Source organism: Artibeus jamaicensis, unplaced genomic scaffold (assembly GCF_021234435.1).
Source record: "Artibeus jamaicensis isolate MK-2021 breed Jamaican fruit bat unplaced genomic scaffold, CSHL_Jam_final contig_391, whole genome shotgun sequence".
Taxonomy (NCBI): Eukaryota; Metazoa; Chordata; class Mammalia; order Chiroptera; family Phyllostomidae; genus Artibeus; species Artibeus jamaicensis.
Genome location: NW_026521814.1, coordinates 5,137,613 through 5,160,195, shown reverse-complemented (window position 1 = coordinate 5,160,195; position 22,583 = coordinate 5,137,613). Strand labels below are relative to the sequence as shown.

The 22,583-nt window shown below is 35.8% G+C and overlaps 1 protein-coding gene across 1 annotated transcript in view; it reads left to right on the top strand.

The window, feature by feature from the left end:
- The window catches only part of SCN9A (sodium voltage-gated channel alpha subunit 9), a 137,461-nt gene that overhangs the window by 58,207 nt on the left and 56,671 nt on the right, over positions 1-22,583 (top strand). Inside the window, exons 8-16 of the mRNA XM_053665234.1 lie at positions 4,558-4,621; positions 5,886-6,027; positions 8,071-8,277; positions 9,838-10,125; positions 12,105-12,443; positions 15,050-15,179; positions 17,363-17,601; positions 19,513-19,686; positions 20,462-20,818. Coding sequence (XP_053521209.1) covers positions 4,558-4,621; positions 5,886-6,027; positions 8,071-8,277; positions 9,838-10,125; positions 12,105-12,443; positions 15,050-15,179; positions 17,363-17,601; positions 19,513-19,686; positions 20,462-20,818 — 1,940 coding nt within the window. The remainder of the gene's footprint in view (positions 1-4,557; positions 4,622-5,885; positions 6,028-8,070; positions 8,278-9,837; positions 10,126-12,104; positions 12,444-15,049; positions 15,180-17,362; positions 17,602-19,512; positions 19,687-20,461; positions 20,819-22,583) is intronic.

The following is a 22,583-nucleotide window of genomic DNA, read 5'->3' as shown; positions in this document are numbered from 1 at the left end:
TATCTTATGTATCATAGTTTTATTGTATAACTCATACTTATGTTTATTTTATAGTATAATTTATTATACAACAGTATAATTATATTTTTACATGTATATCATACTTAACTATGATATAACAGGATACACTTATATTAATCATAATATAATGGCAATATTAATTTTTATCACATGTTAAAATGTCTGTCTTGGTAGTATTTCTAAAGAGTTGTATACAGCAGAACAGTTTACTCAGGGTTATTAGCACTATCGTTGTATTATAAGCAATGACAAGTTGTGCAGTTCTTTCTCACTGCTCCCTCAATTTAGCCAGTGCATCACTTCAAAGCTTAATTTATCAGAATTAATGCTGTAGGTACCATGTGAGATGACTGTACACATGGTCTCAGAAGTCTGCTTAATTTGCAAGTGTTTTAGAGCATGAAATGGAAAGCCTGAACTGCGTGTTTTCTAGACGATTACCCCCTAATGGTTTCTCTCACCGAAGCCGTTGATAAGTCTGAGTGAGAATGAGATCAAGCGAGATTGTGCTTTCTGTCTAACACCTGCAGTGTGTCCGTATGACGTTGCCTACGTGAACCCACAAACCTTAAGAGATAATTAGATCCAGCGTCGAGGTGTAAATCAAGGAACTTTTCAAATGTATGTGCCTGCGACAGAGGGAGATCCACTCACTGGGGAAGATAAAAGCAAATAAAACTAGCTGATACACGTAAACACTGTAAATAAAGAAAAAAAGCTGTAACAACAAAACTGAAGGTTTTCAAGTAAAACATGTAATGTAAATATTTTACTACCAGCTTTTGATGAGGAATTTAGCATATTTTGCTTTCTTTTTATCTCTTTTCAGTTTCTGATTTTTTTAATATGATTTTAAATTTTATTTCCAATTTCCAAAGAATTTTATTCCTCAATTTATATGCCATAAAAATAATATATTTAATGGGTAGTTATTGACATTTCCATTCTCTTTTGTGAATCAATTTATAGCTTTTACTTAAACTTAACTTTTTTTTTACTAGGATCACTACCAGTCCTTTTATTCTGATTCTTGGTTCTGTTACTGAGTTTGAAATTTGAATGATTTTTTTAAGCTTCTGGAATGGTCTTAGCAATTTTTTGTTCAAAAAAAAATAGAAAGAGTCCTTGAATTTTGCAAATATATCTTCACATTGCCTTTATACATAAGTGAGTGACAGCTTACCTAACAGTGAAATTTTATTCCATATTCCTTTCCCTCAATCCCATACATTATTCTTGATTTTTTTCTGAAATATAGCTTGAAAGAGGAGATGACCGTGTCAAGTTTGACTTTGTTTCCTGTCTGGCTTTTGTGCTATAGCAACTTGGTCTTAGTGTTAGATTTGTTCAGAGTTTCATCTGTTGGCATGGACATATGAAGTGTTCCCTTCGAACTGTGGTGATAGAAATGATAGCCTCAGCCTCTTTTCACAGAGCTTATATTCGAGTGGGAATGGCAGATTCCCACTGAAAATAAAGAAAAAAGCTAAAACAACAAAACTGAAGGTTTTCAAGGTAAACATGTACTGTAAATATTTTATTACCAGCTTTTGATGAGGGATTTAGCATATTTTGCTTTCTTTTTATTTTTAAAAAGGGGAACACACAGACAAAAATTATTGCAAATTTTAATAAATTCTATGCAAAGAAAATAAATCTCAGAGGCTGAGATACCAGTGAAATGGCAAAACTTCTCCAAGGAGGTGGTGTTTAGAAGGAAATTTTAGGCTTAATAAGAAGCATAAAATAGTGTACTATTATGCTACATTACATTTATTTAATAGATTTATAAGCAAATAATTCCCATACCATAAAATCCCCTCTTTTAAGGTGTACTATTCAGTATTCTTTAGTGTATTCACAAAGTTGCACAACTACCATCACTATCTAATTTTAGAGTATTTTTTATCTTCCTCGAAAGATATTGACAAATCACTCCCTATTCCCTCCTCCCCACCCTTTAACATTAATCTATTTTCTGTCTCTTTGGATTTACCTATTTTGAATATTTTGTATAAATGAAATCATATGGTATGTGGCCTTTTGTGCCAGGCTTCTTTCACTTAGCATGTTTTCAAGTTTCATGCATGTAGCATGTAACAATAATTCATTTTCTTATTGCAGTAGTTTTACTGTGAATATAAGTTTTCTTTTCTCTTTGCATTACATTTTCCATTTGCATGTTAACCTGAATTCTCTTGAGGCTCTCTAGCCCCATCATTTAAGTGTAGCCATTTAGGAATTATTTCAAGTGTTCTGCAAGCCCAGAGTGAGCTATCCTCATTGCTTTACCTGCCATCACTCTTGTACTAAATCGAGTATATTAGCCCTGTACATGTTAATACTAGCAGCTCTCAGCCCATTCTTATAAAGCAGCCCATCCATGATTGGTGAATATGAACCAGTGTTACTTTCATGGATCGTTCTAAAGTAATCCTTTTGTAATAACAATATGGAGGTTTATGTATTAAACAGGGCATCTTAACCTCCTCTATTCTTACTTATTCTGCCATGCCCACCCTCCCCAAGGCACATGATTTGTTTGTTTAAAGTTGTTCATGGACATTCTCAGCTAAATTTTTACCTCAAAGTAAGAGGCTTTATTGTTTTAGCTGTGTCTTCTAAGACTTGTATATTCTGTGTAAAACAAAGTGATGATGTGAAAGTCAGCCAGTCTTAATCTGAAACTGTTTAATAAATTAATAAAACAGCTACTGCTCTTTGGGCAGCTATATAGGATGTGTGGGTCACTGTGTAAAGTGCTTTACCTGCAATATCTTATGTATACCATACCACAGCTCCACGAAGGAGGTATTCCTATCCATGCTCTACAGACAAGAGTAACTAAATCTTCAAGTGGTAAGATAATTAACTTACAGAGGAAGGGGTAGAAACAACATTCAAATCCAAGTGTATCTGACTTCAAAACCTTTTTTCCACTTTTCCTCCAAAAGCCTCCTAATAAGTATATCTTTATTCCTTTGACTTGAGCCAAATAGGAAGTTGGACCCTTATTTTTTTAATGGATTTTTGAGTCCTTTTTATTTTTACTACTAAGAGTTGGATAGTCCCCCATGGGAGAATTCAGAAAACATGTTGCTCATGTACACTGTTGCCTTGCTGAGTCGACCACTCCTGGAGTGGTCAGGGGTCAGTAGGGGGCTCTTCCCTTCCCTCCTCCTTTCCTTACCCCTGCCTTCCGTAGCTACACTTCCTCTCTGGGATGATTCATCAGGTTCCATCAAGTCTACATACCTGATGATGACTCTCATGGTTATATCTTCATACTTGATCTACTGACCTCAGGGCTTTCATATCGATCCAATTGCCTACTTAACAAATGTATTTTAGTACCTAATAATCATCTGAGACTAAGAACAGCTAAAACAGCGCTCCTGGCTTTTCTTTAGGCCATTTCTTATCTCAGGCTTCCTCATTTCAGTAACTGGCAGTTTAAGCAGGTACATCCTCTTCTGCATGCCCTGAACACACTCTATCAGCAAACCCCGTCCACTCCATTTCCATCCCCTTCTCTTTGTCTCCACAGTTACTCTCTGAGTTGTGGCCAAGAGACCTCTCACTGCAGTCATTTACGTAACTGGTATTCCTGCTCCACACTTGCTCTCCTGTAGTCCGTGGTGTACAAAGCAACCACAGTGAAGGTTTAAAATGCTAAATATTGTCCCTGGCTAGGTAGCTCATTTGGTTAGAGTGTCATCCTGATACACCAAGGTTGCAGGTTTGATCCCTGGTCAGGGCACATATCAGAACCAACCAATGAATGCATAAATATGTAGAACAACAAACAGATATTTCTCTTTCTCTTCCTCTCCCTCAAGTCAATAAACAAGCTAAATATTATCTTGTATCTCTACTTTTCACTTCTATTATTTCTAATCGTATTTAAAATCCAATCTTCTTTCCATGTCATGCAAAGCTTTACACAATCTGGCCGCTGCCTACCTCTGCTACCAGGGTTCTCCCCACCCACTGCACTGCAGCCAGCCTCGCCTGTCATCTGCTCTCATAGAACAACAGCATTTTGGCCTCATGGCCTTTACCCTCAGTGTTTATCTTGCCAAAACTTTCTCTTCCCCGGGCCCTTTGAATGGCTGGCATCTTTGCAGCATTTAGGCCCCTGTTCAAATGTCATTTCTCTAGAAAGGCCTTCCCTGACCACATTTCATCTCATTGTTTTAGGACATTTACTTTTTTAGGACATTGATTACCATCTTAAAATAACTTGTATGTTCAGCTGTATACTTGTATCTTTCTCTATCTAAACTCTACTCTTAGAATAAAGAAAGCTTTGTAAAACTAAGGATCTCGTTATCATGTTTATTAATATATTTACTGCCTGGCCCATAGAGAATATCAATAAATATTTGAGGGAGAATGTATGGGAATATAATCAATAAATAAGTAGTATTGCCTAAATGTGTGTAAATGTCTATATTAATTAATTTGCCTGCTGTATCACTCTTAAAGCTAACACTCCATACATAACCTTATATTTTTCAATTTCTTCCTATGCAGAGTATTTTTACTACTTGGAGGATTCAAAAGATGCTCTCTTGTGTGGTACCAGCTCAGATGCAGGGTACGTAGTATTTGTTTTTAGTGTAAAGACTGAAAAAAGGGGGAAACATAGTCAATTAGTTTGCTGGTAAGAACCTTTGATTCTGTAATATATATATATGGCATTATTTGACCTCTTCTGTCCCACAGTGAGTTCAGACTTTATAATGTTCAGAGTTACTATACACCATTAAAAGTAAGAATTGGAGGTAGTGCTTAAATAAAAACAAGGTACATGTTATATAACTCTAAAGACAGTAGAAAAAAAATTACTTCCAGAAATCCCCACCAAAGTTCGATTGCTTAGTTTCTAGCCTTTCTCCTTTCTGGAAAGAAGGGTGACAAAATCAAATTTTCTTTCCATCCTCAAATCCTACTCATTTTTTAAATCAAGTATGACTCAGGTGACTCAATGCAATGACATTTTCACCACTCTAAAAAAATAAAAATAAAAATAAATGAGGATCCCATGGGGTTGGTTAAAGATATTTTAAGAATTTCCTATTAATGCGGATATCCATCTTGCTGTTTCTCCTACACACCAACTTCATTTCTGCTGTCGAGTTTTGTCCTTCTCCCCTCTTGCCTGACAGCTTTTTCACCAGGCTGTGTGTGCACTGGGAAGATAAAAGTACAGATAAGGCTGCTGCTCCCTAAGACATCTCTGGACACTGTTTATATGGCATCATAGATACCAATCCACCAATTTTAGGAAGAAAAATTCTTAAGGCTACAGACCTTACACAATTACTATGCTTTGATCATTCTTGATTCTAATTCACATCAAGAATAGTTTTGAACCTGAACAATAATTAAATTTAAAAAAAAGAATAATTTTGAGAGGGGAGGACACAGTTTTTTAGAGGTCTGTATCAATCTTTATGGACCAAATCTGGTACATGTTTTTAAGTTTTGATGGTGATGACGATACTAATAGCAACTACTGTTTATTAAATACTTTCTATGGGCAGGACCTAGGCTAGGTAATTTGCATATATTATCTTCTTTAAACATAATCTCAACTTTTTGAGATAAGTGTTACTATCTTGTTTTTACAGACAGAGGACACTGGGCCTTGGAAAAATTTAATTTGACAAAGTTACCAACTAGTAAATAATTGGGGTGAGATTCAAACCCAGTTCTTTCTAACTCCAAATAATGTGGTCTTCATCAGTATTCAATATTGTCCCCCTAGAAAAGGAACCTTGAGTTTCTCACTTTTCTGTAGAACTATTCAACTTGCATCCTGAGACACTCTGACTTGTGTTGTTCTTTTTCTTATGTAGTCAGTGTCCAGAAGGGTACACATGCCAGAAAGGAGGCAGAAACCCAGACTATGGCTACACCAGCTTTGACAATTTTGGCTGGGCCTTCTTAGCCTTGTTTAGACTAATGACCCAGGATTACTGGGAAAACCTTTATCAACAGGTGAGTGCCAAGAAAAATGAATGTTTTTATTTGTTGCATTCATTGAATAATCTGAAGTATGTTTCTTCCCTAACATTGAATACTTTATTCAATTTAGAATGTAGAAAACTCTATTGTCTTATTACTAAAGTTAGACATTTTTTTTAACCTCCAGCACTATTAGAATGGTTAGTTCTTGAGTCATAAATTATTCTTTTATCTTTCCTGGACTTATTTGATCTCTAAATCTCTTCTCCCCTTTGTAAATGTAGCATCTCATAGTATCCTAAGTAAATAGCAAGGAATATGCAGCAATGTTCTCTCACACCTCTTTTAAAAAAACTCTGCTTTGCACACACCTTTCTGCTCGGAGTGCCCTGAAAATTGGGCTGTCCGATGCTCATCACACTTCATTTTTTTAACTCCCATGTACAATTGTTATAAGCTGCATTGTATGTCCCCAAATTTATATGTTGAATTCCTAAATTCTATTACCTTAGAGTGATGGTATTTGGAGTTAGAGCCTTTAAAGAGGTAACTGAGTTAAAATTAGTCTGTTAGGGTGGATCCTAATTCAGTGTGACTAATGTTCTTATGAGAAAAGGAGATTAAGCCAAGAGCATGAGAGACAGCAGAGAGACACACACAGAGAAAATGCCACATGAGGGCTCAGCAAGAAGGTGGCCATCTGCAAGTCAAAGCGAGACCTCAGGAGAAACCATCCATGCCAACACTTCAGTGTTGAACTGCCAGCCTTCAGACCGCGAGAAAGACATTTCTGTTATTTAAGCCACTCAGTCTGCAGCTTTCTGTTATGGCAACCTTAGTAAATGAATGCAAGAATTAAGGACTCAGTTCACTTCTCCAAATTCTCCTCTTCCAATTCAATTGCTTCTTGTTTGAGACTTTCATGCTTTTTGAATATTCTTCAGTTTATAGCATCCGTCTCTTAGACCATAACTGATGATCCACACGGGCATCTCCTTCCACTGTGATGTGATCCTCTTGGATCTGGGGGCTCTATCTTTTCCCCCAAATCAAGGAGATCAAAAATGATTATTCAGTATTATAAGTATAACAAATCATTTTTCTCAACTTACCATAGATTCTTCTTTTTGCCTGTTTTTTGTTTATTTAATTTCTGAAAATATTATAGATAAATATGAAAATGATATAAATATACAGAAAAGAAGAAATACACATGACTTTTTAAGTATGTAAAAAGACACTCACTTTTTCGGCAAATTAAAATGACAGAGACATACAGTTTTTTTTACCTGTCAGGATGACAAAGAGAAAGAATAGATCCAAAGAGAAATACTGTCTGTCTGAGATATGTAGAGGAAGACATTCTCACACATTCCTAGGAAACAACAGAGAGGGTAACATGGAAATTTCTATGGAAATTAAAATGACTATGCCTGGTGAGCTAACAATTACACTATAAACTAAGAATCTATCCAAGACAAGACGTCACTAACAACAGTAACTGACAGAACAAGAATTTGAGTAACTAGGTATCAGAGATAGAAGAGACTTATTTTTTATTTAATATCTGTACCACTTTAATTATCTTTACCATTTATGTTATTTTTAAATTCTTCGTATATATTGATTAAAATAAATAAGCTCATATGATAGGGTTATCTACCTTGTGTGAACATAATTTTATGTTCACACACTATATGTTCATCACTAATAATTCTTGGTAAAGATACTGTAGAAATTTAACACTAAAAAGGATTATAGACATTATTTGGTTTCCATAATTTGAAAATAAGCAAAGCAGCTAGTTTTTGAATAATTTTTAGATTGGGGAAAAATTTGGGATTATTTTACTTAATAATAATCAAGAATTATATCTAATTTTAGTACAAGTTTAATGGATTGCTATATACTTTATACTGAAAAGTATGTATTTTAATACTGTTTGCCATGATTTTATCTCTTTATATTTTGAAATCATCAGATTATGCAGAACTGCCCAATTTACCCCATTCAAATTGAAATAATTTACAATAAAACCTTTCAGTTATTAAAATAATAATTTCCATTTTCCCCTAGACACTGCGTGCAGCTGGGAAAACCTACATGATCTTCTTTGTTGTGGTGATTTTCCTGGGCTCCTTTTATCTAATAAACTTGATCCTGGCTGTGGTGGCCATGGCCTATGAAGAACAGAACCAGGCAAACATCGAAGAAGCTAAGCAGAAAGAGCTAGAATTTCAACAGATGTTAGACCGACTTAAAAAAGAACAAGAAGAAGCTGAGGTATTGTTATTTGGCTTAAAATTCTTCCTAGAAATACAAGTGCAAAGGGGAAGAATGGAGGCCTGTGGGCTATGCTCAGCCTTCCCCAGCATGAATGTCCTTGATGGATTCCCTGGCATAAACTACATATTCATTCTGGTGTGGTTCCAAGGAACCAGTTCTGGATGTGACATCCAACCCAGTCTACTCTCTCCATACTCAGCTCACTCTGACACAGAGAACGTTCTAAGCTGTTCCTCCTAAACCCGTTACCTATGATTCCTCAGTATCTGTGGCTTTATGCAAAGTCCTAAAACATGATGGATTTCCCCAGAACAACTGTACACAAAGGTTTAGGGGAAAATGTTTTAATGTTAAAGTTAACAGATATTTTATGAGGTAGAAAGCAAAATGTGCATTACTTTTTTGTCAGTGTTGTAGGACTATTTAAAATAAAATGTGAGATGTTAAGAAATTATACTTTTGGTTTTAGCCACTTTAGTCTGTCATACATTTTTGAGGATTTCCCCTTAATTCTCTCTCTAAATGGGTACTTCAGTGGAAAGGTTTGAGAAGGTTTATACTAAAAGAACCAAAATTCCAAATATTCTGCATGAGTCTTAAAACTCATTTGATGGTTTGACCGAGTAAAATCTCTCCAAGGAATCTAACCTATTAGAGAGAGAGTGGCAATCTATAATGCAGAGAAACTTTAATGCAGAAAGATGTTCATTGCAGTATTTTAATAATATTAAACATCTAGAAGTATTTAAATTTTCAAAAATAACAGATGGTTAAGTGGATTGTGATACTTTTTGTATCCTGGAGTATTTTTGGACAATAAAATTATGTGTATTAAGAATATTACCAAAGGAAAAGAGTGTTGAAATAACAATGTGTTAAGTAGTAGCATATAAAATTGAGTATGAGATAGAAACAATTTAAAAACTATGTATATAAAGACTGGAAGAAATAGTAAGACCAATTATTTTGGAGATGTAAGATTATTAATAATTTTTATTTTTTATTCAAAATATCTTGATTTTCTAATTTTTCACCAGGATTTTTTAAAATAAAGAGATAGGCAGCATTAGTTATCCCAGTAATTTCCTAGGGAACTCCTAAAAGTCTCTTATATTGCTTGGAAATATTATTTTGTAGTAATTAATTTTAATTTTCAGACAACTTATTCTTTACTAAACTATAGAGGCTCTGATTATTTTGATGATATTAAGTTAATCACCTGGACAAGATATGCTAATTATTTTATCACATTGTTTATGCTTTATGTCTCAAAATTACCTGGTAAAACTTTCACATATACTACTTAAAATTTCTTTACTATAAATATAGTAATACTATGTAATAGTTTCATTCCAAAGCACAATGGAGCTTTATTCCAAGCAATAAAGTAGTTTGTAACCCATTTGGTCAAAGTGTAAAGAAAAGGACGTTTCTTCCCATACAAGGGCCATGTTATATGCACGATATAATTAAATTCAGGGTAGAGAGGTGCCCTGTCGTCAGATTTCCCAGACTGCGGAAATGACTCACCATATGTGTGGCATCTGGATCCAACAGGCAATAGCAATGGCAGCAGCCGAATATCCAAGTAGCAGGAGAAGCCGGATTATGGGCCTCTCCGAGAGTTCTTCGGAAACATCCAAACTGAGTTCTAAAAGTGCTAAAGAAAGGAGAAACAGAAGAAAGAAAAAGAATCAAAAGAAGCTCTCCAGTGGGGAAGAGAAGGGAGACGATGAGAAATTGTCCAAATCAGAATCAGAGGAGAGTATCAGGAGAAAAAGTTTCCACCTTGGTGTTGAAGGTCGCAGGCGAGCCCGTGAAAAGCGATTGTCTACCCCTAATCAGGTACCACTGACCCTACCAAATGCGTGTCACCAGAGCTAGGAATAGACAGCAGAATATTCCACTCTGAGGGCAGGGGCACCAGGAGAGGAGAGGAGGTGACGTCATTGGTATGTTTTTAGGTACAGACCTATTGATTGCTAGGTGTTTATAGAAAGAATTTGGATGTATGTAGTTTTTTATTTTAGTTTATACGGAGCTTGTAGTTTGAGAACTGTTATATCTTCCCCAATGAACACATTTTCAAAACAATATTCACAAGAACCACTGTAGAAATAAAAAAATATCTACGCTATAGATTAACTTCTACATTTTTATTTAGTCTGTGTTTTGTAATGATGCCCATATTGGTTAAAAACTAACCTTAGACTAGTATTTTCTCTCTTCTTCACCACTGTAGGATATAAATTGCCTGAATAGTACTTATTTAACATGATAGCCTTCACATTCAACTGCATCATATATTAACATCTAGTCCCATAGTCTGTTGTTTCTGCTTGTGTGGAATTTCTATTTTCATTTTTTTCCTTTTTCTGCTGAAACCTCCATATTTCAGGTCTTTCTGCCCACAAACCTTGTGATGAACCATTGCACACTCATGCAAATACTTTTTCTAAATCAAAGCTGCCCCTCTGCTCAAATCAAGGAAGGAAAAAATGCTGTTGAATGACTGCCGCCTAGAGAAAAAGACCCACGTTACCAAGCCCCACATGTTATTGTTATCCAGCCTCCTTTCCTACCTTTCTGTGCCTTTCAAGTGCACTCAGTCCACCATGATTTTCCATGTTCACCCACATGCCCTGAACTTTTGTGCCTTTGTTACTTAGTACACATGGTTTTCTATAAATGGGATGATTTTCTTTCTTGTTTCCCTCCCAGCACAGTACCTCCCATTCTTTACTCATTAGCTGAGGTGCCACCCACCCCCCAAATGTTCCCTTGTCCTCTCTACTGCCCTCAGTCAGCTTTTCAGTGACTCACTCACACTTACATTCTTCTCTCCCATGTCTTCATTTAAATGTCCCAGCTTCTAAGACTTAAGTCTGTAGGACCCTGTCAGATATGCATAGAAATAAAAGATAGCGTCCCTGCCTTCAAAGACTTCATGATTAAGCTGGGCAAACAGAACTGGGATATATGTAATATCAACAAAAATATGACAAGAGCAGTCCAAGCTAGTTTCAGGGCAATGATGTTGTTATGCCATTTTTCATTACTGACTATGCCTGCCCTTTTGTCCTTGACTCTATAGTAAGCATCAACATTTATTGAGTTAGGTACTTGCAAAGAATGTGCAGTAAGTTTGGTTTATAGACACCAAACTTCAGTTTATCCTAGACATGAGTTGTACAAACATGACTTTTCCCCCTCTTTGTTCTTTATGAATTTTCCCCCTTTATGTTCTTTATGTTCTTTGTTCTTTATGTCCAATATTTTGGACAACTTCTTTTCCAAGTTCTGATACTTTATGACTTTGTAAACTCAGTAGTATTAAAAGGTCTTTTTTAAAACACCTTCACTGAGCTCTCAATATATAAGGTAGAGTTCTAAGCAATGGAATGCAAAGAAACATACAACATATAAATAAACTAAGAGTTTAATACTTATGGAACTTTAGGACTGATATATGAAAATCTAAATAACAGGTATCGATACAAAATTATTTTTTGAAGTGTTATGTCCTTTATAGCAAAATGAATGGCACAGAAAGAGTGGTGAGGTCATTCCAGGCCAGAACAGCAAATAGCTGTTCAGGAGCAAATAATTAGCTGGTGTTGAAAGGATGGATTCTCTCAGCCTTTCCGTCCTTGTTGGGAAGAATTCATCTTCTTACAAACTAACTTGTTTTGAAATGTGTTTCTTTTAAACTAGTATAGGGCCGCCTGCTCTCGGGTCAGTGATTTCCACGATAATTATGTGAAATGCACTTCTGTTTTTAAGTGCTCCAGCAGACAGATGTCATCTTTTCTTTCACCCTGCAGTCGCCCCTCAGTATTCGCGGCTCCTTGCTTCCTCAAAGGCGCAGCAGCAGAACAAGCCTTTTCAGTTTCATAGGTCGAGGAAAAGATATCGGATCTGAGACTGAATTTGCCGACGATGAGCACAGCATTTTCGGAGACAATGAGAGCAGAAGGGGCTCATTGTTCGTGCCCCACAGGCCCCGGGAGCGCAGCAGCAGCAACATCAGCCCAGCCAGTAGGTCCCCCCCAATGCTGCCGGTGAACAGGAAGATGAACAGCGCCGTGGACTGCAATGGTGTGGTCTCCCTGGTTGATGGACCCTCAGCCCTCATGCTCCCCAATGGACAGCTTCTTCCAGAGGTGATAATAGATAAGGCAACTTCTGATGACAGCGTAAGGACGTTTTAAATAGCTCAGGCATGGCTCGACCCTTGTTCTTGCATCAGGCGATCTTATTTGCTGGAGGGGCCTCCTTTGGTCCTCTGAATGGCTCTGCATTTTGCCATACTTTTTCTGTAGAAACATACCTTTAACTCATTAACCTAATCCTTTTACTATGTTCTATATGCATATAATTCAGATTTTTAAAACTTCATTTTAAAAAATTGAGGTATCATTGATATTTAATATTAGTTTAAGGTATAAAGCATGACTCAATATAAAACCCCATTTTGAAAAAGTTTCTTATCTATCTGTATTATACTCAAAGATCATAAGCCATCCCTTTATAAAGCAATTTAGAAAAGATACATATCAGCATAGGAAATGCAATAATAATACTGATTGTAGTAGCTGATATAAATCTCATTTTCGTAAGGAAATTTGGATTATTTGCCACCTTCTGCTATGTTTTTCAAGTTACTGCTTGAATATATCATACCTTGTTGCAAGGGATCTTATTTGAGTTAGTAATAATAGTAAGAACAATAGCAAACATGTACTTAGGATTCACAACAGTCCTATGAGGTATACAAAGGGGAAACTGAGGCACAGAGAAATGAAGCTAACACATCGTAGTCCTGAAGTTTGAGCAGCGGCCCTCCGTGTCAGAGCTTGAGCTCTAAGCTGCTCCATTTTGCTCTCAGTCCAATGTGTGGTCGGCTTCATAACGTGGAAATAATTTAGAAGGGTTGTGCTTTTCCCCATACACAAATGAAATTTACTGTTTTCAATTTAAAAAATACTCAGTGGTCAGGAATCTATGCACAAAACAACATCAGAACACACATTAATGCAAACATACCCGCAAAAAGAAACAAAGCAACAATTTCAAGAATTTAGTTTCAGCAATTTCAATCATTGAGTGGTTAAAAGTCCTGATTAGGTTTGAAAGTGAGCTCTTTCTAGTTTTTAGAGCTTCCAGATTACCTCTTTAAGACCCTACGGTAGGCTGCCTTCACTAAGTATCAGCAAGGTCTTCAGTTAGCCTGACAAGCTTTGAACTCATGATGCTTATCCATATGTCCAAATTTGAAGATAACGTAGCATTCCAAGTGAGACGAAAGTTCCATCAAAGCCGTGGCCACACGTTTCCATTTGAATGAATGCATGTGCTTTTAGGTAGCACCTGACCTCTTTCCTTGCATGATACAGCTTCTGCCCTCTGTCAAGGCATTTTCCTTATCGAATGAGCATGATAAATTTGTGGAATCGGATCTTTGTTGTTTTGCTTTTCAATGTTTATTATCTGTAAAAGATTATATCATTTATATCAAATGTGGAGATCATTTCATTTTTTATATGAAATATCTTCACTTCATTTGAATTGTTGACTAAACAATTGATATTGTTTAATTGTTGATTAAATATAGTCTTGTCTTGAAGAAAGAGAAATCTCTGCTTCTGGAAATCAGAAAGTAGAGACTGTATCAGAGAAAACATGGTTATAGAGAAATCTCTACAAAAGCCACCATAGGTATATATATGTCCATGATCATGCAGATGCTTATGTACGGGCATACACACATGGGCATATGTATGCCTGTGTGTCTGTGTTTTAATATATACACACACATACATATATATATAAACAACTATATAAATTTACAATCCTAAAACCATTCATATACACTTGTAAATGGTGTATACGTAGGTATATAGATACATGTATGTATTTAACACATACTAGCATATAGATTGATAGTGGCTGGAGGGATGATAAATGTAAAGTTGTATAGTTGTTTGTATTTAAATATGTATTATGTGAGCATGTGTGTATATTGTTGACCTGCTCTGAACTGGCATAGTGTTTTAACTTTGAATGAGTTGCCAAGATTTAGAAATAAGGTATTTCACATAAAAATGAATATACCTGGTAAAACTGAGCTCATATTCCTGCATGGCAGCAATCCTTTGAACTAAACAGTGGTCTCTTTTAGATGGAGCTTATGTTCTTTGCTTTGCTACAGCTCCTACCAGTCTTACTTTTCTTTTTCAAATTGAGTCATTTACTATGAGCTCTGCCTTGGCACTAAGAAACAATCATTACAGTTGCCTCCATTAGTGCTGTTACCTCAACAAAGAACAATTAAAGAAATTCCTCTGAGAATTCTAAGATCCTCTCCCTTTACGCACACACCCCAGAACACTTGTTTAGCTGTTTTCATGTGATTCTTACAGAGTAAAACTACCTGAATACATTGGAGACCCAGAAAGAGAGAGGATGATAGTGATTATAACAACGAAAGCAGCTCAGTTAGTTTTTTATTTCCTATGTATTAATTTGTTATACTCCTTATAGCAAGAATGTAAGTCAAGTACTATGATTATCCTCATTTTACTAATAATGAAACCGAGAAGGGTCAAGTAACTCTTGTACGATGTTGCCAGTAAGTAGCAGAACCATGACTTGAGCCCAACAATTGCATCTGTACCTTTAATTACTCATTACAGCTACTTATGCCAGATTTTATTTTATACCTATAATTTATTAGAAGTATTGTTTTAAATTTTAACTGTATTTTTAGGGTACAACCAATCAAATACACAAAAAGCGACATTCCAGTTCTTATCTCTTTTCTGAAGATATGTTGAATGATCCCCAACTCAGACAAAGAGCAATGAGCAGAGCGAGCATACTGACAAACACCGTAGAAGGTATGTAATAATATTCTCTTTAGTGCCATGGCTGGGTGGCTCAGTTAATTGGAATGTTGTCCCTTGTATCAAAAGTTTGCAGGTCCAATTCCTAGACAGGGCACATACCTAGGTTTTGATTCCTGGTTGGGGCATGTGTAGGAGGCAACCGATTGATGTTCTGCTCTCACAACAATGTTTCTCTCTTTTTCTTTCTCTCTCACTATCTCTGAAATCAATAAACATATCTTTGGGTGAGGGTTAAAAAATAAATTATTTAAAAAATCTCTTTACAGATTTTTAAATAAAATCCAAATAAATTCTGATCAATACATGAAGTTCTCAGGAAGAATTCAAAGAATTTTATGCAATGATAAAGATAACCAATGAACACTCATGGAATCATCTTTATGTGCTTAAAATGGATAAAATTATTTGTGATTAAATGATGGCTCACAGTGCCTGCGGCGTCATGGATGAGACAGGAGACAAATTCACTTGGATTACCGAGTCCTGTGGAGGGAAAGGGAGAGCACGGCTACTCCCTCAAGTGGGGAGCGCCTCAGAACAGCCTGGCGACTCTCTCAAGGGGAGAGCATGCTGACCCTTGCCTAGACAGGCTTTTATTGGGTTTTTTGCACAGGAGTTCAGTGTATAGCTTATTCATCATTGTCAGGCAGTAAACAGTAGACAGCATACAAAGAACTATTAGGGCTTCTTTCGAGTCAGGGTCTGTTAGTTAAAGGGCTATGAGACTTTGGGAAAACAAACTTATTTTATGCTTGGGCCTTTATCATTTAACTAAAAACAATCTTAGCAAAGCAGGCTTGACAGGATTGCTAGGAATTCTTTCTTATGCCAGATCACCCCGGATTCTGCTTTAGCTAGCAAGGGGCTGCACCACCTCTGCCATCATAGGTTTTTAGACTTAAGTGGATTAGAGCCAGGAAGCACTGGGGACTGGGCTATGTCAGAATAGTGTGGGGGGGGTGAGGGTCCATCACTCGCTCTTTGTTGCAGTCCCCCAAGTCCTTTCGTGATGGCCTCCCACGCGATCGTGTCTGGCTTAGGTTGCCCCTCCTTTGAGGGATCTTACCCGTCTCTGATATCTGACCATGCTTTGGGGGCTGGGGGATGAAGCAGAGATAAACTTTGTCTCCTTAGTGGCTCATATTCCAGAGGTCACTCACTCAGCCTTATCCATGGGGGTAGTCACAACTCCTGAAACGTGGCAGAGCAGTTCCCAACAATTAAAGATAAGCATGAGATGATGATATGACCTTTCAAAGATAAATAGCTTAATGGTAATTAATGAAGAACCTAGGTGAACCCAGGGTTGTGTGGTTCTCCCACTTTTTAATCATAGAAACTTTACCTACTCTCTCTGAATTTATCATCTCTCTAATATATGAGAAATTAATACACACTTCCAAATAAGTTGCTGCATCTGAATCCATTCTATAAAATCATAAAATATTAACATGTGGCAGGACATCTGTTAAAATGATGATGAAAAGGCATTCAGGAAAGCAGATTAGGGAATATAATAGTGGTTAGACCTTAACATGCATTGAGAAGAGAGTCAAAGGTGACAACTTTTATATGTGCTGGTCCCCATTCTCTCTCTGCAAAATATGCTGTAGTTCCTACCTTGTGCAAAGGCTACCAGCTCACCCAACAAAGTTTCTACCCACCTCCTAAATTTATGGTGAGAAGCAAATAGGTTAATGGTATGAAATATCGATTGTATGCATCACTGAATAAATAATTTCTAGACTCCTCGTTCTGAGATTGTTTTTACCTGTGAACTGGTGTGAGCTTTTTGGGATAGAGTAGAATTTTTTATTGTTGTTGTGGGATGAAGGATACATGGGGGAGTACGTATATTCATGGAAAAGATACAGTTCTCCCTTAAAGAACATAGGTTGCCTTGTTAACCATCACATATTAGACACGTTTCTCTGAGAGATGCCACATCTGCTTTCACTCATTAATTTCACTACTTTCCCCTCATTTATGCTTGATCTAGCGAATGAACATGTGATAGAAGATATTTATGTACTAATGCTATGATTTCATGGAAACAGTACAGTTAAATTTGCAGAGTCTAAACCAGAAGACTCATTTCTGATTGTAACTGATCAGTAATAAAACACACAAATGATTGATTTCATGTTCTCGCTCTCTTTTCCTTTTTCTCCCAGAACTTGAAGAGTCCAGACAAAAGTGTCCTCCTTGGTGGTACAGATTTGCACACACATTCCTGGAATGGAACTGCTCTCCATTTTGGATAAAATTTAAAAATTTTATTAATTTAATTGTAATGGATCCTTTTGTAGATCTTGCTATAACCATTTGCATAGTCTTAAACACACTGTTTATGGCCATGGAGCATCACCCGATGACGGACGAATTCAAAAACGTGCTCACGGTGGGAAATTTGGTGAGTCCCTACAAGTGTGCTCTGCCTTTTGTGGCCACAGTTGCCATTCGTCTTAAGTTGAAAGGGTATACGACTAGGTAGTTATGCATATCCAGAATTCACAATATGAATCATTGTACTGAGTCTAAGTCCTGCTGATAAATACCATTTTAAAATAATTTTGCAGTAGCATCAAGGTCTATATAACAATATTTTCATAAAGAGTCACCATTTATGGAGTTGTTAGAGGGTTTTTTTCTGTCAGCATGTTTCTTGGGATTAATACTTTGATAATTTGATGCTTTCTTACCCATTTTATAACATTGCAGCTTCCTTGAAAGTACATACCCCACATATCTTCAGAAAAACTATGGATGCTTTGTTTTGACCTAATAGGTGAAGTGTCTGAACCTTCAGAATCCCCAAGTACTGGGTTCAATCCTGATTTTGAACTTGTTATATGACCTTGGACAAATATGTAAATCTCTGTAAGCTTTCATTTTCTCATTAATAGAATAATACTACCTCATTTATAAAATAGTAATTATTTGTAATATAGTGATAATAATACACCATTATCACATTTGGGGGATATGATTAAAAATTTTCTACTTATTAGCCCAGCATACAGTAAGTACCGATCTGCAGGCTTCAGGGAAACACAGGGTCTGATTAGTAAAATGAAGCCAAAATGATCTTTTCAGTGTGCAGTGTTGGTCATACTCTAGCTTAATTAATGCCTAATGGTGAACAAAAAAATGCCAGTTTGATAACCTGAATGAGGCAGTCAAAGGTTCTGCTTCATAGCCGAAGGGTCCCAGCTTATCATTCTTCATAAACATGAATCACTCTGGATGCCTCTGTGAATATCTGTGTCAGATCATTTCATTTTTGCCTTGGTTCTAGACCAATTGATCTTTAAAGTCAAAGAGTGTTTCTAAGTTGGTCTTCTCTCCCAATATGCTTACAAATTTTCTAGTCAAAATGTTTGTACCACTTTTACTCTCTGAGTTATCACTCTTCTTTCTTTTATTCCTCTTTAAAATAACACAGAATTATCTAGTTTCTAATTGTTGATGGAGGCTCACATCATAAAAATCAATACCATCTCACTGAGTTGACTACCTCAGTGTGAACACAGAATTCACTCTGTGCCTTATCTATTCCCACTGTTCCAAATTTGAGTGCCCCCTAATGCTCTTCTCCATGCTGCATTATTTTAGGATGACTCACGTAGTTCTAGACCTGACCATTTCCCTTTGAAATTCCTTTGGTCAGTTTCTTTGGGTCAAATTATACCTGCCTTATGAATGATTCATAAACAGGTCTTTCACTATTGCCTTTTTAAGTGAGCTCTTTGATTCTACAGTCATGAATTAGTAATGTTTTGTGATGCACTTTTGTGTCAAAGCTTTGGAAGTCTTGCTCTTGCTGCCACTGTGTCAATTAAATACTTTTTCCTCTTCTATTGATAAATCTTTAGAGTGAGTCGACATGTTTTTTATTGCTCTGAGTAGTCAGACCAAAAAAAAAAAAAACTGGTTCAAAATCTCAGAATTCATGTTTTCTTTTTATTTTCTTCCAGAATAACTTGTTGACCATATATATATATATATATATATTTGCAAATAGTGCCTGTGTTATTTGTCAAATGTTTTGTTTATCTGGAATTTTTATGTGCTCTTCTAAAGTACTGTCTAAGAATAATGAGAGCTGGCAGGAGAGTTAGAGCTTTTTAACCCTGCAATGCTTATGTTGGGGCTGTAAGAATAATGATACCTAGTGAATAGGATTAAACGAGATAATAACAAACATTTGTAAAGTATATGGCACACTGTCTGAGGTACAGTAAAAGCTAAACAGTATTTATCATCATTATGTTGATTCTGTTACCTTCTAATAATACCAGAAAAAATTATATTTCTCACTTAGGTCTTTACTGGGATTTTTGCAGCTGAAATGGTTTTAAAACTAATTGCCATGGATCCATATAAGTATTTCCAAGTAGGATGGAATATTTTTGACAGCGTTATTGTGACTTTAAGTTTAGTGGAGCTTTTTCTATCAGAAGTGGATGGATTATCAGTTCTCCGATCATTCAGACTGGTAACTAGACAAACCTTATATTAGAATCTATAGATTAAAAGCTGTTTCTTCACTTTTAGATTATTATTATTTAAACTTTCAGAGGTTTCAATCAAAAGAAAATATTAGATCCTGATATCTAATAAAATAAAGTTTGTTCAGTAACAAACACTCTTAAAAAGCTCAAAGCCACGCGAGTTTACTTTTAGAATCTTGAAGACATATTCCATGTACATATTATGCATGTGTATACTAGCATAATAGAAAATATTTCTTTACCCAGTAGGAAAATAATTTATGTCCTGGTAAGAAGTTATGGTTTACCGAATGTAAACCATTATAATATATTCATTTCTTTGTGAATCTGATAATTAAAGATTAGATCATTGTTCCCCAAACCATTGTTGTCTAATAGAAAAACACCAAAAAAAGTAAAGACCTTAGCTTTTTTCTCTAACATGTTGGGCTTTATGCCTATGTCTGTATTAAAAAGTTTATAAAAGCATCAGAAAATAGAATTAATGGTAAATTATTAATTCTATATGCAAAACCATGTTAAGGGGCTTCTATAGAAATCCTGAACTAAAATTACACACTTCCTTAAAAATATATGTGGTGATTATATTGTGGCAAGTATAACAAAATAACAGAAATATTGTAAATAGATGAAAATGAAAGATACAAATAATCATTTTTGCTAGGTATTGGCAGTATTTTGTAACTTAAAATAAAAGTAAAGTTGAAAACATTAAAATTTATCATAATAATTAATATTATGCTTTTTGTTTACTTTTAGCTCCGAGTTTTCAAATTGGCAAAATCTTGGCCAACACTGAACATGCTGATCAAGATCATCGGCAATTCCGTGGGGGCCCTGGGAAACCTCACCTTGGTGTTGGCCATCATCGTCTTCATTTTTGCCGTGGTCGGCATGCAGCTCTTTGGTAAAAGCTACAAAGAATGTGTCTGCAAGATTGACAGCGACTGTGAGCTCCCACGTTGGCACATGAATGACTTCTTCCACTCCTTCCTGATTGTGTTCCGCGTGCTGTGTGGAGAGTGGATAGAGACCATGTGGGACTGCATGGAGGTTGCTGGCCAGCCCATGTGCCTTATTGTTTACATGATGGTCATGGTCATTGGAAACCTGGTGGTACGTAATCAGATGTTCACACATTTAAAATTATCCATAGAAAATTGTCATGAGGATATGACCAGTTATTTTATAATTTAGGATTAGTTAGGCCTAAAACTATTAATTGTAATAGAACATTGATCATTTCAATAGAGGGAATAACAGAAGAGACAATGTAATATTGTCTTAATTTTCCTGCAAGATAACCCATAGTTATGGTTTATATAAGATTTTGCCAATGAAAGACAACAGAAGTAAAATTTACAAAGTTGATAACCAACTCTTGATTAAAGAATAACTAATGATAAAGAATTGAATCTGAAAAGAAAGAAACAAACATTATGTTCCTGATATAGTCCTCTGTATATTATAGCTACATGCTAAACAGAATTCTCATGTTTTTTTTTCTTTTTTTATATATTCCTTAGGTCATTTTACTGCCAATTAATTGAAATGATTTAAAAAGCATAAGTTTTAGAAGGTAGTTCAGAAAAATAAGATTTTAGTAAGCTCAAGTTTGCATAAGGAAACTGGTAAAGAACATTAATCAGAATGGCACTTTGAGTAAAATAGGTTTTTATATTTCCCTCCCTAATATGAAGATGAATACATCATGCAAAATGAACTTCATTTTCATTTGTGATATCCAGTAGACTAGGATAGAATATTAACATGTTGTTATGATTTTTACAAAATTAAAATAATTGTTAGTATCCATTCTCAATGAAGATGTCACACAATAGAAGCATATTATTGAAATGTGTGCAACCTTAAAAAAAACAAATAAAGAGAATCAGAGGCTGTAATGGTGGTTACTAAGGGTAGGTGGTGGAAATAGGAGATGTTGGTAAGAGAGTACAAAGGTCCAGTTATAAGATGAATAAGTTCTGGGGATCTAATTTATAGCATATGATTATAGTTAATAATACTGTATTATATATACTTGAAAATTGCTAAGAAAATAGAAGTTAAATGTTCTCACCGCAAAAATAAATAAATAAATAAATAATGGCGTGATGGAGGTAGGTAGGTATTCCCTAATAATTTTTATTATATTAATATGAGGTAGATATTTTGGCTGCAAATAGATTTATATGAAAGGATAATTCTCTTACCTTTCTGTTTTCTATGTATTTTCAGCCCTCTGTGAGAATCCTTACATTTTATGGTACTGAGTCTACCTGAACCCTACCTCAGGGAGGAACAACAGAAATATGTTTGCACAGAGACAGGATTTTCTTCAAGGATATTGTCCTGACCTCCTTTAAATCTCTTCCAGGGCCAAAATGATTGGCACCGAGGCCACCAGATCATAATGCCATTATCTCATTTGAATTGAGTTCAATGGGCAGGCTCTTTTCTCTCCTTTAAAAGCCTCATTAAGTTGCAAGCTGACACAATTCTTAGAATATTTTATTACAGGAGGTCTGCAAGTATTACATGTTCCATTTGTTGCAACAAGTAACATTTCTCTTCTGGGAAAAGTGACTTGGCCTAAGTTTCTTCAGCACAATAGACATTAGTTGCAATGTTCTTGTTCTTCTTGTTTCTCTTCTTGTTCTTCTGGTAATGTATATTAGTTAAAGGTAAACATTAGCAGGGCTGATTAGGTCTAGAAAAGGGAATTTGACCAAGGGCCTCCTGCTGCAGGAATGAATTTCAGAATGACTTAATGTCGAAGGAGTGTTCCCTTGGCTCCTCCTGCTGGTCCCTCATGGCTATGGCTGACCTTCCAGAGTTTGCAGGAGCTAGTACAGGCAGTGACTGATAGGAGTCTCGCCTC